This window comes from Phaeodactylum tricornutum, chromosome 4 (genome assembly GCF_000150955.2).
Source record: "Phaeodactylum tricornutum CCAP 1055/1 chromosome 4, whole genome shotgun sequence".
NCBI lineage: Eukaryota > Bacillariophyta > Bacillariophyceae > Surirellales > Neidiaceae > Phaeodactylum > Phaeodactylum tricornutum.
Window position 1 is genome coordinate 339,326 of NC_011672.1, and position 16,119 is coordinate 355,444.

The following is a 16,119-nucleotide window of genomic DNA, read 5'->3' on the forward strand; positions in this document are numbered from 1 at the left end:
TTACGGGTGGTGTCGAGATAAAGGGGTTCGAACGATTAAAATAGAGGAAAACCGCTATTTCGGCCTCTGCGACATGAAGAAATCGCTATTTCGGCCGAATCTGAAAATCTTTAATTACTTTTGATTGAGCGCGAAACGGCTTGTAAGTAAAACTAGCATTTAAAAAATAATCCAATGTTTGGTGTATGCTCTGTCTATGATACAGCGGAGGTATCGCGCTGGCATGGATGAGCTGCTTCCAACCCGTCAAGCTTCAATGAATCTATTTCACAGCAGTTGACTGTGAACACTTTACCCCAAGCATACAGAAAACAAACTGTTGCCTTTTTCTCATTAAAATACACCACGTGACTGTGAAATAGTAGAAAACCCCTACGTGAAGCACTAAGTGTGGGGTTCATATCCCTAACTGTAAGTCTACTGGACAAGTCTATGATTGTTGAAAACTCCGGTTTCTTCTGATCTTTTGACTGTCTGAGTGACTAGTCGACAACAGAGACGTAATAAATAGATTCTCTCTTATTTCTCCTTTACGTTTGATCTACTCTTTCACACTGCTCTAGTGCTTGTTGTTGTGATCTTTATTTTACTTTTCACTAGTTCTGTTTCCTCTCAAACCTCGCTGTTTGATCGCTAATCCTTCGCTATTTCATCGCTTACTCCGATGGTTACTTCCAACTCTTCTCTATGTCTTACTTTCAATCCGTTGGCTTGTTTCATAGGATGATCATATCCCAAAATCCATCGAACATATAATTTAGCTCGAGATGAGAGCTCGCTCTTTTTCAAATCTCTTTGTGTGACATGTCCCATTCTGCCGGACATGTCCCACTTGACTGCCAAACTTGACATATGATTCTATATTTTTACACCTTTGATCACGTACGAAAGCAAGTAGGATCCTTCGGGTCCTTAGGCACGATGCTAGCCCGTTATCGTCGCAGCTTCCACTTAGAAAACCCCGAAGTCAAGCATTCACTGTCATGGGGTTTTTTATCCCTAAGTATAAGTCTACTGGGCTAAGTAGTCTGTAAGTTTCATCTTTACGCCTTTTGTCAGACTACGAAAGTAAATACAATCCTTTGGTTCCTTAGGCACGATTTTGGCCCTTGACAGGTTCCTAGTAGTGATTTGGTAAATACACGAGGCAGTCCGGAACAAAACAAGGATTTCGCTTGCTGTGGTGAAATTGCACTAAGACAGCGACCAATCTGACAGAAATTACCTCCATCGATTCCTCTTTCGTATGAAACAGATGCTTGTGAGAGGGTTTTGCACTGCGATCCGAGTACGAAAGTAGCTTGATTAAACCAACCGAAACAATCTCCATCAATTCCTCTTTCGTATGAAAACCAATGCTCATGAGAGACATAGCCCAGGATGAACGAAGTACAAAAAAGTGATATTTGCCTTCGACGAATTTCTGAACAGACCCCATCTTTCCGGGTAGCGTAACTCGCATAGGATGGACAAGAGCACCGTTGAGCTGCACCCAGCTGTTCAAAAACTTCCATTCGAGTCGCCGCAGCATTTCTCACAGTCAGTTGTTCGGCCACCCTTTCTGGAAAAGGCAGAGTGATTTGAGAGATGCGACAATTTGCTCGAATAAAGACTGGAGTCACTTTCCAAGGTGCCCATTTGTTTACCAGTTGTGAGTGCGTCAACGATTCCTAGAAGACGAGCAAAGCGTACTGCCGGTTCACTTGCATATGCGTACGCTTTGGCAATCTTCACGGCATCGCTTTTTCCTTGTATCACCTGACTGGCCTGTTCCAATAGAACTTCGCCCTTGACCGAGCAAATAGTCAGGTTCCGAGAAAAGCAATGATGCTCCGAAGATAGCAGTTCTAGACCTCGACGATCCTGAAAATCTTCGCTCGCGCCAAGCCGTTGAACCTGCCATGATTTACAAAGATTAAGTATTTGAGCTGTTGGCAATTTAACAAGAGAGTCTATTCGGTTGTATAGAATGACTTACGATGTCGTTCTCTTCGACGTTGGCTCCGTATGCATCAGACAAAACGTCAATGCTGGAGCCGGCCTTAGGCAGACGCTTCGCGCGAACTTTCATTTGGAAAAGTTCTTTGCGACTGTACCAGCCAATTTCTGCGGTTACTTGTTCGTTGTCAGCGTCCAGTTCGTATACCTCGGAGAACCGACCAAAATGAACGCGCCGTCTCTTCGTATGCCGCCGTATAACAATGGATGTGCTTCCTCCTTTTAATTGGGAGGTGGGAATGCGCTTGTCGCCATTTTGTAGTCGGGAATCGATCGAAAGCTGGGATGAGAACTTGTCATCTCTGATCCTTTCGTGCGCATTCTTTTCGCCCCACACTTGAGGCGCACTAGAGCATTTGCGGGAGATTTCATTGTCCTTGTCTTCGCGGCGCCATCGGCAATTGCCAGAGGAAGTGCTCATGATAGTCATTTTGATTTGTGATCCTACTAGTGTCGTCGAGGAATGTGGCGGTTTTGTGGGTTTTGCAGTTTGCGGGACAGGATACTCCGACATTGTTGTCGAATAATGATGGCACCGGATCGTTGGGCCTTCAGACGGCTTGGTCCTTTCGTACAAAACATCTAGACATAAGGAAAAATCACGAAAACGGTTATTCTGAAAGTTTTCTTAGGCAGATCATAGACTTCACATATGCCCTCTCGTTGTCCATATCCTGGCTATTTTTACATCAACTGCAAAAGCGAAATCGAACATCTTTCTCGGTATAGGGGATGGCTACAACACACCCCTTTTCGTGAATGAGACCTACATCCACGACTCTGGAGAAGCAACTTTCAGAAATTTGTAAGATTAGTAGAGCAAGACTTGCTGACACTGACTGCGAATTAAAATTAGATTTTGATAAGCACAGCCAAACTTCAGATTTTCTTCTTTCTCTCTATGCGAACATCAAACGGTGGACCGAAATTAAGCTTCCTACCTTTCATCAAGGCAACTATCCACGGAAGACAAACAATTAGTAGTCGATGGTCCATATCGTCGTAGCTGTAAGCTGGTTGTTAGCTGCGATTCTCTCGCAACTTGATTATATTGCAACGCAAAAGGGGATATGCCGCCACTCTTCCTGTCCCTATCAGTTAATAACATTCTGGGTTATGAGGGTAAAAGTTCGGATTCAGGTTTCCAATTAATCCGAAGTTAGGTTTGTGGGCTATGCGAATCAACGCAGTATCATGGGATACAAGACCACCACAAACCCATTTGGTTAAAGTGTCACCAAAACAATCCGTCGTCACGGTCTCATGTTCCTTGGAGGTGAATTTTGCGAGTATCATCAGACTCTGACTTTCTTCGAAAAAAACCAAATTTCGGGGAAGAAGGAATTTTTCCAGCAGTAAGAGGGGTTACTTCAGACAGATGGTGCTGATTTGAGTCTTGCGGTGGTCGAAAATCTGAAGGCCGACGCCGAAACCAATTGTCTTTCGTTCTGTGTGATGGTGGCTTCTTGCCTTCTTCTAGCCAATCGACACCGTCGACAAGATGACTGCTATCTTCTCGTACTGGTGCTTCTTTTCCAGAGTCGTCTGAATCACTAAGAAGCTTGGAAGGAAGATGGCCTGAAGCAACGTCATCTTCGTCTATCAGATTAATCTCATGCATGTCTTCATCCAATACCTGATTTTCTCGCTCGTCCAACCAGTCGCCAATTTCTACAGGATGAGTGCTTTCTTTCTCTGGTCTCATCAGCCACAACCCTCTTGCATGATATGCGCTATTCTCTGCACCAGACCATCGATCTTGGCTTATAGTAGAGGGAACTGACGATAGCGAATCCACCGACGGCATCCAAATGTTGGCTGAGGAAAAGGCGCTACTGCTCCAACTCAAATCGTCAGGTTGTGATAAATCAGGAGCAAGCATTGCTAAAGCTCTGTGAGTACCAACCCAATCGGTTTGAAGACTATCACCACCTAGACGTCCTTCTTTCGTCTGTAATTCCTCTCGAAGCGTTGCGTCGATCGACAGTGAACGCAAACCACGGTAGGCTTCATACGCATCGTCTGGAAGTCTTTGACTCTCTTCAGTGGCACTATGAATATGATTTTCTTCACTCAAATCTTGTTCCGGAATCATTGTCAGCATTCTCATTTGCTTGTGATGCTCCGCGATTTCCCTTTGTCGCTCCTTCTGTCGAATAAGTTTTGCTACATCCTCCTCCCACTCCACTCGTTTTCTGCGGTACAGATCCATACAGCACAGAGCTTGCTGTATAAGACTAGTCTCAGAATTTTTGCACGATCGGCATCCAAAAATTTCGCCAAGCTCGGCCAGCGACCTTGGTACTAGCATGACTGTGAGAGGATCGTTGACTTCCTTCATGAACGGGGTGTAGGTAGCGGAATCACGCAAATTTACCCACGGTATTTGCAAGTCTAGCGCATATAACGCATAGTCCAAGCTGTATCCGATCAAAACGTTTCCTTCTGTTATGGACTGGATTCGCCAGCGCAGTTCGGCGAGTGACAACGAGGCCGCAATGGTATTTGTTACGGAAAGTCGTGGAGATCTCTTGTTCTTGCGGCTGTCGTTGAGTACCACCTTGACGTCCAAGATAACCTGTCGATCCCAATTCACAAGCACAACTCGCTTGAGGTCTCGTTGGTTGTCGAGACTTGCCCGAAACTCGTACTGCATGGCAATATAGAGGTCCTTTGCAACGAATTTTTCCATTTCATTCTTGGGGGGTCGATGCCGTCGTCGGAGCTTCCTTCCTTTGCGGCGTGTTTTCATAGCTTCGCCAGCGTCGACTGATTGTTCTTCATTCATTGTCAATCGTACTATCTTGGCATGCTATATGTATTGGTCAACCGTTTGCACTCACTATTTATGAAGACTGGGTTTTGGTCTAGTGCGTTTGTGATGGAAATTCGTAGTTGATAAATTCCATGAATGTAACAGTAAAACCAATTTCTCTGTGTTTTGTAGGGGATGCAGCTGGCTTTACTGCTAGGAAGGGCAGAGAATTGTGTCATTAGTTGATAAAGGAAAAATCGACGATGACATGATCAACTCGTTTATAATATGAGCTTGATGTCGCTCGACACAAATACGACGGAAATATATCGTGAGCTATTCGCTATGTACCTCTCGAGATTAGAGAGGTACTAACATACAATGGAAATATATCGCAAGTTACAGTTAGTCGCTATATTGCCCACGTAGCTCTGAGATTAGAGAGATTCTTCCGTAAGGAATCAAACACAAGCTTATTCGTAGTTTCTCTACCCATACTATGTCCTCTTCTTGCCTTCTTTTGCATGATTGAGATTTGTTGTCGGATCGCGAACATTACAGTCATAGACTGGGGACAGTGGTGAACTGATGGTTCGATTTGGTTGAACCTAGGAGAAACACAGAAATGCCGCCAAAGCATCAAATTACATCAAAGTATCTTCAAAGCATTCAGCATTTGTTGTTTAGATCTGGTATAAAAATTAAGCGACCAAATGCTGCGCTGCCTCGGTAAGACCGAGAAATCCCTATTTCCGCGTTCTCGAAGTTTTCTTTATGTTGGACTACGACGCTCAAACATTAAAGACCCAGTCGAGTCGAGACGAGTCAATTGAAGAATTACTGTGATTTATAATTTTCAATGTGCACAAGACTAGAAGTGGCAAATCTCTTGACTTGGTCCGCGGATATAAAGGGAAAGTTACGACAAGACATACCAGAGCGTAAAAAGAATACAGCTCGCAATAACCCCAGCGACGACTTTGTCATCCCTGGAACGTCGCCGACGAATAGATTCGACCAGGTGGTTCAGACCAGGTATGTTCGTTGTCAGCTGTCCTAACAAACTGCCTGCGTTTCGTAGTGACCGTCCCTGAAATCTCAAATCTGATCTAATTGCGTCGGCTTGTCCAATCACAGTACTCGCTGCGTTCATCGAATTATTAATGTGATTCCGTTCCCGCAATAAATGGTCCATTGCCGGATCAGTGCTTCCATTTGCAGTCGGGGCAGACCCTAGCAGTTCCTTACGTTCGGTTGCCCGACGCACTGCCAGTCGACTCTTTTCGAAATCCGAACGTAAGTCTAACAAAATCTCACGGTAGCGCCCGATGACCGCTTGATGACTCGGACTGCTGGCCGCGCTCGGTAAACGGCTTGATATAAGGTCTTGTAAGTGAGTTAAAGACCGTTGAATATCTTGTTGCAAGGATGCTTCTTCTCCCCACGGCACGGCGCCTTGTTCAGATAAAGCCAGATCGTTGCTGACAGCTGCTTTGTTTAATTTCTGAGCCAACTACAAATACAGAAAATGTTAAAATGTTATGAAGCAACGCGATACGACGGCGACAGAATGAGATCGTGTTTGCTGGCATGAATGTGTACTTCATAGTGACATACCTGCTGGTAGCGCGAGACCTTGTCTTCCAGCTGACGTTCCAAGTTTACTGCTTCACGCTTCAGCTGATCAAATGACATGTTGCTGATGCTGACGTCGTTGTCGTCGTACGTGCTGCTATTACTGCGGTAGTCCGGGGCAGCTCGACGGTGCCGTAAAAGATCGTTGGACGAAATCTTGCGTGGTCAGGATCACAGAGAAAGAAAAGAGACGCACACTCAAAGCCTCTCGGTATTGTGCTCCAATAGTGTAGTCTCGAACACTCGCGGGAAGGCCATACACAAGGGGAAGACTCGTTGTATGCGAGATCGTTGTGCTTTTTCTCTCGTTGGAGAAAATAGCAAAAGTTTTCACGGCGTATTGTCACGGGTCACTGTGCTTGATTTGCACACGGGCACGAGTTTTGGCCCGCCGCGGTCATTTCCGTATCCGGCATGCATTGCTAATTGCGCGTGGGTCTCGCTCGACCTTCACTGTTAGTGTTCGTGGAAAAAGTGGGCCTGCGGCTGGCTGACACTTTGGAAAGCGTTCGTCCGTCATTCGATCAGAATCCAAAGAAGGACTCGGAGACACCTTTCGAAACTATGATAAAATAGGTAAACGCCATGACTATCAAAAAATGACAACGGCAACAAGCAGTGTTGCAATAAACAACATTCTTCGCTGGTAATTTTTCCCCTTTTGGATTACTGATGGTTGTGGTAGGCATGACTGCTCAATCTGTTCATTACAAAACAACAACCGTAACTGCATAATGTAACGATGCTCTCGCTAGTTCGATTGTGCTTTACGCCAAAAAAAAGCCGGAATGATTAGTCTCAAAAGCTGACCAATTTGCAATGAAAAGAATCATACAGCCAATCATAAAGTGAGAGATGATACTGAATATTTGGAACTCGTTGTCTAGATTTTCCGTTATGAATACCGGCCCTGCGTCTTCGCGTCCACGAAATACGTTAGCATTGTAGTGAAGACCGAAGCCGGTAAACGACTAAGGACTTGATTATTTGTCTCCCCGCGAGAAAACAAATTTTCCCAGGTTGGTCGGAGCCACGTTTGGTTCCAATCGCTGAAAGCTCAATAACAATCCCAATCCATCGGACTATAACGTTTGAAACGACGTATCCAGACTTTGTCAGATTTCATTTTTCACAATCTACGTCTGGCGTGGATCCACTTCCCTGCATCAAATAGGTATTCATTGTGATGACAAAACCACGCCACGTCCACCCACTAGAAATGTGGTACGTGTGGAGCGCATTCTTAATAGTCGGCGAAGCGAAAATTCTCTTTTATTCATCCATTTAAAGTGGGAATATTTCATCGATTGATAGCCGTTTATAGTTTGCATCTTCATAATGGGGGATAGTTTTTATTCTTTCCTCGCGATGAATTAGATACTTGAACCGACCGTCCACGGTAAAAGCTCTCAGGGAGTTTCCCAAATCAAGTGCAGGAAATTCGTTTGCGAACTGACAGAACCGCACTTCGACGTATTCTGAAGAATTCGTTTCTAGAAATGCACGCAATGCGGTTCGCAAAAATGTCTAGCGAATGCTCAATTCAGCGAATAATCACGTTCCGAAGACAAACCTGTGAAGATGTTGCAAGCATTGCACAGTCACTCTCGGTCAAGATTATATGCCAATATCATCAGTCGGTGTATTCGACTTCCTAACTCTCTTGGTCAAAAAAGAAAGCAAAAGTGTTCGTGATTGGGAGCAACACGTCCCAACGTGTGCCGGCACAAATGCCCAATAAATACTTCATGTCGTTTAGATTGTCCTATCCATAACGCCTCTTGCGCCGTGAGATAATGTCAAATCAAACGGCTGGTGAGGATTCAGAATAATGTGAGAGATTAAAATATTCGACTGTTTACAATACATATGTACAAATTTGTATATCATAAAGATTTCCTACATTTCCAATGTTTAATGTAAGCTACCTTTGCCGGCGCAGATCCCCTTTCCACTTTTTGCTTTCCCTTTTCTCTTTTTTACGCGCAACCTTGTCGGTCGTTGTAGCACTCAACGGCACCTCTACAAAGGCATCGAGTTGACTCCCAAAACTTCTGTTTAGAGATATAATTCTCAGAGGAGTTGCCATTGAGCCCACCTTGTTTGGAAAAGCTAGCGTGCGTGGAAGCGATTTTCACTCCTTAACGACAACTCCGATTTGCTGGATACCCACCCTATCTCAGCCATGTCATACCGTCAACGAATACCGATGGATCCCGACGGGACCAACGAGGCAGTCAATCTGGCTAAAAACTACCTCGATCCACCCGATAATGAGCCATCCTTCTCGCTGAACGCCCGTCAATTAGGCCTCTTGAAATCTCGCCAGCAACGTGATCCGTCGGTCATCAACGAAAAGCAGCCCTTTGTCTCTCGATCCAATATGAGCCAGCAGCAGCACAAGCCAAAATCAGTCAGTCGAGCTCATGAAAGAGCCTGTTCCGACAAAGGATAACGACTTTGGGACGTCTGCTGTCAAACCCCGCGCCCACGGTCCTATGCGGACGCCTAATCCTATTTCCCGCTTTAGTGCGGCTGCCGCTCATAGAAGACAACCGTTGGCTGATGAACAGGGACGCGCTGCCTATTTAAGACCGCTGCTGCAGCAACGAGCCTTGAAAAAAAGTAGCACAACAAGCGCAGATTCCGACCCGAGCGGAAAAGCATTACTTCGTAGAATGCTAGCGAAGGTTGTGGTCAAGAAATCAAAGTCGACAAGCACTGGTGCGAGCTCGGAGAATAGTCAGTTTCGCGAACAAGTGAGAGATACTGCCCAGCTTGCTACTAACATTGCATTTCTAGATCCAGATCGTGGCTTGCCGTCGAAAACGATGATGGATAAAGATCGGGCAAAAACTACCGAGACGAATAGGAGTGAGAGACAGGAAGCACGTGAAGCCTGCAAGTACACGTCGCCCGTAGACAATACGGTTGCACCCAAACGCAGTAGACAGGTAGACGAGGGCTTGAAATATCGTATTCATGAAAAATTGCGTCAGAAGCCCTTTAAGATGCATCCTTGTGACTTGAAGGTGAGCGCAATCGAGCGGCCTCTCGTTATGAGTGATGATGACGATGGGTTGGAAGGATATGAACACTTTATTAAACAGCTTCGAGGAGAGGTCTCTGGGAAGCACTGGCAGGTACGTTTGGCATTTTTGAGATTTACTTAATCTTTCTCTGTATTTTATGTGATGCTAATATTGTTGCTACAGCTCTGGAGAAGCTTCTCAGCTCTCATGACGGGGGGTGATCCTCCGGACGAGGGTATCATGCATATTGATAGGCCGTGTGAATTTGATGAACGGACCCGCAAGAATTTATCAGTATTGAACTTGCACCTGAAGAAATATGGCGAAGCAGAGTGCAATTCCAAAACGCAGCTCATAAACGACAGGCGTCTTTCAAAAGAGCGTATAAATCGCTCGTACCCGGCAAACCAACGACAAGCCGTTTCAAATATTGAATCATCAGCATCCTCAAGTTCGGAGAACAGCGCTTTGGAAAACGACGCAGTTTTGCAAATGCGGTCGTCGCTGTCGACGGCCCTCGAATTTTCTCAAATAGAGCTCTCTGAAAGTCTCCGAAAGTATCACACGGATAAAGGAGCGTCAGGAAGTTCAAACCAGCAACATGATGATCTTGAGTCTGCTAAGTACCACACAGCGAAAGAAAAAGATAACTGTGCTGGCGCCAAAGAAGCACCTTCAGAAACAGTCACCGGGAGTGAGAATAGAGCTAGTAACAGCTCGATAGTATCACTCGACCAGTTCGAACTCAGACCTTCTCCCCCTTCAGATGCCAATGGCTCAATCATCTGGTCAGATGTACGGCTGAGATCCTTAGATCAAGTATCGTATAACAGCGAGCTCGACAGCATCAAAGCTTCGACACCTGTTTGGGCGAACATGAAGCTACGTCCCGTGGTCAACTTCAGTAAGTTGGGAGACGACGTCCGCGCGACGAACAGCGCTGATTTCGACAGCATTCCGCAAGTTAATTCAGGAACTTCGCAAAAGCCAATTGATACAGAGGATTTTGACAAGCTACAAAGCACGGATACGGGTACGGAAAAGAAACCAATTTTTGTCCAAACTCCTACTGCTGTCGTTTACAAGCAACCGCTTATGGATGGCATCGAGCGCTGTGAAAAACCTCGACCCGAGCAAAGGCAGCTATTGCAACCAACTCCTATACCACATTCAGCTCAAGTACTGACAGGTCCGAAGCCGGAAGATGCTCACCCCCGAGTTACAAAGCTATCTACCGGTCCTATTGGACAAGCTTCTGGCGACAAGATTGACGAAGCCACAGTCTTCAAAGTAAAGCAAACGACTAATTCATCGTTGGAAGTGGAGCGTCGCGTTATTGTTGGTAAGAAGATGATAATGTTAGTAGAATCTCCGGTCGGCGATTCGAGGGCCTCAGTGTTGTGGAAGCTAGCTCGAGAAAAAGTGGAATCCTTAACACTTGACATGGCATTGCAAAAGGTAGCACTTCTTTGTTTTAAGGGTTCATCTCGAAAAGTGCTTGATTTCATTTCTTCAGAAGACTGCCTGAAGTTCGCCAACACGTTTTACAACATGAATGCGGTGGTTCCATTAAGTAAAACAGATCCAATGGTTTCGGCATCCTTGCAGTCTGATGACGCAGAAATCGATGACTCCAGTACGACGGATCGGGTTGCATCGCTGAACGATGAGGAGCAAACCCTTCTTGAAATGTTTCGTCTTCTTCGGCGCACGCAGCCTGCCGAGAATGCGTTTGATACTAGCCTATCTCGCAGAGGTAGCGAAGCCAAAACACTATCTTCAACATTGACACCCAAAGAAGAAGAAATAGCGAAAAAGTATCTAATGATGCTTGAACTCAAAGTGCCACTTAATGAGGTGAAAAGCAGTTTGTTAAAGGACGGAGTTGACAGCAAAATTGTCACAAAAATTATGCGGGAGGCTGTGGACATGCCTGTCAATGTAGTCAATGCACCTGATCTACCTTCTAGCCCAGTCTCAACAATGACATGTTCCGTTGCGCAAGTTTCGGACGAATCGGAAATTGCAGCCCCGTACAAAAAAATGATTAGACTGAGAATCCCAGCAGAGGCAGTCCGGCACAAAATGATTAAAGACGAAATCAGTCCTCGAATCATTGATCTTGTCCTGGGAACAGGAGGGGCGGTATATAACAAAATAAACGATGACCTTGCCTTGTCATCCGAGGAAGCTGTACTGGTACTGAAATATCAAAAGATGTTGAAAATTTCCATCGCACCAGAAGCAGTTCGGCACAAGATGAGGCAGGACCAAGTGAATAACAAGATCATTGCCGCTGTTTTCTCTCAAAATGAGAAAGAGAAAGTTGAAGCTCCAAGGCTGAACTTGTCGATTGAAGAAGAGAAAATAGCCGAGAAATATCGAGAAATGGTACGTCTCAAAGTTCCGAAAGAAGGTGTTCGGCATCGTATGACGAAGGACCAGATAGACAAGAAAATCGTCGATTCTGTTCTGCAAGATGATTCGTGTACATCCAAAGATACATCTGCCAACCTTCCGGACCATCGAAAAGTCCCATCATCCAGTCTCACCTCAGATGAAGAGGCTGTTGTCCTCCAGTACAAAAGGCTTCTCAAATTGCAGATTCCGAAGGCTGCAATTTTGGATCGAATGGAAAAGGAAGGGGCCAGCGCAAACGTAATAAAAGCTGTATTGGGTAATGTCACTTCCAAATGCAATCCGGGGGAAAAGGATACTGATAGCCAGTCGAAGACTGGAACTAAGCTTGTCTCCCTTCATTGGACCCCGCTCTCTGGTACAGCCTTAGACAATAGCGTTTGGGCAGCAAGAAAGAGGCGTAAAGATGAGCTTCCTCAACCCGAAGGGAGTGACATTTTTCAACTAATTCATCTCTTTCAAAAGAAGACCGCAAACACATCCGTCAAAGAAGGCAGCGTTGACGAGAGCTCCAGCGCTCAAGGAAAAGCAATGCTTCTTGAAGTTACTCGCTCCAACAATGTGGCCATTAGTCTGAAAGCATTCAAAGACTTCTCCTTTTTGGAGCTAGCGGAGACCATTGCCCTCCTGGATCCTCTAAGGAAAATTCGCGGGGACCGGATACTCTTCCTACGTGATCTATTGCCAACCATTTCAGAAGTCCAGACAATTTTGGCGTACAAGGGAACAGATGATCGCCTTGTCCCAGCCGAACGATGGTTCAGAGCGACGGCGCAGATAAGGAGAATAGAAACCAAAGTTCAGGTATTGCAATCTATGGAAACATTGCGATCTGAAATTCTAGCCTTATGCGAGAACTTTCGCCTTCTCGCTCGGGCCTGCCGTCAAGTGATGGAAAGTGAAAAGCTCGAAGCGTTACTCGAAATGGTCTTGCGCGTAGGAAATATCATGAACGAAGGGACGCGCACAGGAGGAGCTGCTGGTTTCAAATTTGATTCACTGCTTCGACTTACGCAGACAAAGAGTTCCGATGGACGGACGACTGTTTTAGATTTTCTCGTGACCGTTTTTGTTGCCAAAGGAAGTAGGGGAACGCTGAATTTATCTTCCGATATTTCTGATTGCCACATGGCGAGTCGAATGCTCATGTCGGATATGAGTAATGACGTGAAAAATATCCGACAGGCACTGGACGTGTGCTCGACAGAACTCGCCGCCCTCAGAGATGAAATTACTAGCTCTACCATCGAAGGAAAAAAATCTGGCCAGTGTAGTGATTTAAAGCGGACTGAGCATGCCGTATTCTCTAAACGCGAAGAATTCCTAGCTGCAGTATCGAAGTCATCCGAAAAAAAATCTAAAATCAATGGCGAGGCGAGCTTATCGACTGACCTTTCTGAAGGTTGCGACAAAGACAGCGTTTCTCACGACATCCACGGAGGAATAAACAGACTCGAGAGATTCATCGGAGAAGGTAATGTTATTTTTGATTCTCTAGAAGGTGAACGAGAGGATGCCTTTCAAGCTTGCGGAGAGCTTTCTAAGTATTGCGGAGAAAGTGGGGGTGTTGGAGCGGCATGCCCGCTCCTCGGTATTCTCGCTCAATTCGCAACAAGCATAGACGCTGCGCTCGCTAAACACGACAAGCTCAAAGCAAGCGAAGCCCGACGACTGAAGAGAGATGAAGATCGTCTGTCCCCGAGAAGCTTCACAACTGAACAGACAAATTCAGTTTCGAGTCAAAAAGATGACGGGAAGTCCTTGATTCTTCTGGTGAATAAAATGTTGAAGGAAGCCTCGGACAGAGCAAAAGACGATTTCAAGAAAGGCCGCATCTATCCCAATCCTAGCACAGCATTGAAAGCAATTTACGAAAAGGAAGAGCGACAGGTCATGTTCGCTTCACCAACATCATCCCGCCGAAAAATCGATTTGCTAACTGCCATTCGAATGCGCGAAGGAAGAGTAAAAGATAGCGAGTCTCTGGAAGTGCAATCGACGTTGAACACGAACAACAATGGGGCCGAACATGGATGTGACGAAGAAACTTCTAAATCGTTAAAAGCAGGAGCTGCTTTGAATCGACTACAGCAGACACTGATTGTTGATCAGTCAAGCACTTTAAAAGAAGTAGCGTCCGATAATCACGGGGATTCAATACACCTTACCAGCCAAACAAGTCCAGAAAAACAAGACGACTTTGTGAATATACATGTCCCCGCAGCTGAAGTCGTCTTGGACAGCACAAGTACAACAACTAATTCTGCTTCGCCTATTGCTACACCAAGCTCCGTGACTGTCCTTGAGTCTACCGTAGACAAACGCACAGGAGAGGGCTCGTTGCAGTCCCAAGTCAACATGACAGCCTCTATATCAGGAGGGCACCGGATTGCTGAAGAAGAGGTCAAACATCGCGATGGCACCGGTTGTGGCCCTGGAAAGACAGTGTCAGACAAAGAGGAATCACTTTGTGATGCAAATCGCAGACCGATCGAATCAAGTGACCAACCTCACCGTTCCGACGCCAAAATTGGACACGATGATGCGCCGAAGGATGGTGAAGTTAAGACGAATTTAACAAATCCTCTGAGGCAAAAACATCCACGGCCCGCTCCTTGTTTCCAAAGTCTTGAAGATCCCTTCAAAGCAAGAGAACTTGTGTTGAGCATGAAGTTCAAAGATACGAATTGTTGCAAAGCACCGGAGCGCTCTGCCGAAACAAAGGCTTTGAAGCCGGACAAAATAGGTAGCAACCTTTCGCCCCTCCCGGATCGCACCCTTGTCCGACGTCTCAATGATCGACAGTCTCTGGAAGGAAGTCGTCAACCGATGAAAGAAGCCCTTGCTGTGACCAGCGATTCACATTCACCGGCGCAAAGCCGTACATGTGAGCCACGTGAGCCTTTCAATGCATGTATGCCGAAAAGAGAACGCACTCTCAACCAAACAGTACAGGGGCTGGCAAGTGCTGCGGATCACGATGCCGAGTTGAGCGGCAATTTTCCCAAGGTTAGAATCACATCTGCTTCCCACTTTGGAGAGAAAGAAAGTACCAGTATTGCATTGCTGGCACGCGCAAAGCGGGCGGAAAAGACGAAAGGAAGTCATCCACTCCAAAATCTCGAAATCAAGAATCCGCCCTCAACAATGGGCTATACTGAGGGAAGGCTGTCGCATTTCAATACCAAGACGCTAGAAGGATTATGTGCGTCTCCAGTTGAAGCTTCCCCGGAAAATGCTCTGTCGAAGATATCGAATTCTTCACCGGAAACGGGGGAAGGTAATTCAAGTGATGGAAAATATCAGTCTACTTTCGCAAGAATGGCACGTTTGAAAAGGAAAGAGAAACGAGGAAAGCATGCCTAGTCTTTGTCTCTCTGTGTACTTGTTATTGGACTCTCGGATACTTATTCGGTTTTTACTTTTTCTCGAAACACGCACTGTTGCGAAGTAAATAATAAACACCATTGGAATTGACGGTAGGCCGTATATAGCACGCTGAAGACGTCGAGGACGTGTGCCTATGAATTGGTCGGCCTGCTGACTGAGCCTGTATTCTACCGTCTGTTTGGCTATAGGACTAGCCAGCGGTATCTTATTTCCCTCCCTCGTATCTCGTTAGCTTACAAGTATGTCCATTTTTATATTGGATGGTTTTGCCTCCAGAGAGCGTTATTTTATTTCTCAACCCACGCAAGCTATCTTACAGTTAGTTCCAACCTTTCTATTTGGCTGTGCATGCGTGCATTCTATAGATGTTTTTACTATTAGAAATACTATTGCACTCCCTGATACTACTTACGGTTGTAAATGAACACACACAGTTTCGTTTCGTCAGAAAGGGTTCACAGTGACCAAAGTGTCTATATTTATATACTATTGATTCCTCATCGCTCATCGACTTCGACTTTGAGCCAATGTTTTGAGTAGAGGAACAAAGGCTTCGTTGAGGAGACAATTCCGTCATTTCCAGGCCTACTTTTGCGTTGTCTGCCCTATAAACGCATCAGCGCGAATGAGAAACAGAGACGATAAGTTGTCATCAATCTGTCGTGTCATGTGATAGTATTGCTGGTACGGTACAGCGAGCAGGTTAACGAATATTGTTGGATTACGATTCTAGTGCATTGCCCATTTCCATACAAATCACTTATTCGCGCTTGCCTACGCCCGCCCATTGTTGCAAAGTTCGATCTTCACGTTGAACCATAGACCACCACGGTCATGCCTGCTTCACCGTTACTGTCAAATAGAGATGATTGTCGACCTCACCAGGGAGCA

The 16,119-nt window shown here is 45.6% G+C and overlaps 4 protein-coding genes across 4 annotated transcripts; 1 reads left to right on the forward strand and 3 right to left on the reverse strand.

Annotated features, from left to right (window-relative positions):
- Nucleotides 1-1,120: 1,120 nt before the first annotated feature.
- Nucleotides 1,121-2,512, reverse strand: PHATRDRAFT_33783 (predicted protein; the record flags this gene model as incomplete). Its single annotated transcript, XM_002178448.1, has 3 exons — nucleotides 1,121-1,455; nucleotides 1,539-1,896; nucleotides 1,979-2,512. The coding sequence occupies 3 exons, from the start codon at nucleotides 2,510-2,512 to the stop codon at nucleotides 1,121-1,123; spliced, it is 1,227 nt and encodes a 408-aa protein (XP_002178484.1).
- A 747-nt stretch (nucleotides 2,513-3,259) lies between these two features.
- On the reverse strand, nucleotides 3,260-4,864 carry PHATRDRAFT_44363 (predicted protein; the record flags this gene model as incomplete). Its single annotated transcript, XM_002178449.1, has 1 exon — nucleotides 3,260-4,864. The coding sequence occupies exon 1, from the start codon at nucleotides 4,784-4,786 to the stop codon at nucleotides 3,260-3,262; it is 1,527 nt and encodes a 508-aa protein (XP_002178485.1). The 5' UTR covers nucleotides 4,787-4,864.
- A 720-nt stretch (nucleotides 4,865-5,584) lies between these two features.
- GOS (predicted protein) lies at nucleotides 5,585-6,690 on the reverse strand. The gene is made up of 2 exons (XM_002178450.1): nucleotides 6,371-6,690; nucleotides 5,585-6,266 (listed from the first exon to the last, which is right to left on the reverse strand). The coding sequence occupies exons 1-2, from the start codon at nucleotides 6,446-6,448 to the stop codon at nucleotides 5,673-5,675; spliced, it is 672 nt and encodes a 223-aa protein (XP_002178486.1). The 5' UTR covers nucleotides 6,449-6,690; the 3' UTR covers nucleotides 5,585-5,672.
- Nucleotides 6,691-8,477: 1,787 nt separating this feature from the next.
- PHATRDRAFT_54229 (formin homology 2 containing protein) lies at nucleotides 8,478-15,314 on the forward strand. The gene is made up of 5 exons (XM_002178176.1): nucleotides 8,478-8,801; nucleotides 8,839-9,130; nucleotides 9,191-9,531; nucleotides 9,604-14,725; nucleotides 14,789-15,314. The coding sequence occupies exons 1-5, from the start codon at nucleotides 8,574-8,576 to the stop codon at nucleotides 15,202-15,204; spliced, it is 6,399 nt and encodes a 2,132-aa protein (XP_002178212.1). The 5' UTR covers nucleotides 8,478-8,573; the 3' UTR covers nucleotides 15,205-15,314.
- Nucleotides 15,315-16,119: the final 805 nt, after the last annotated feature.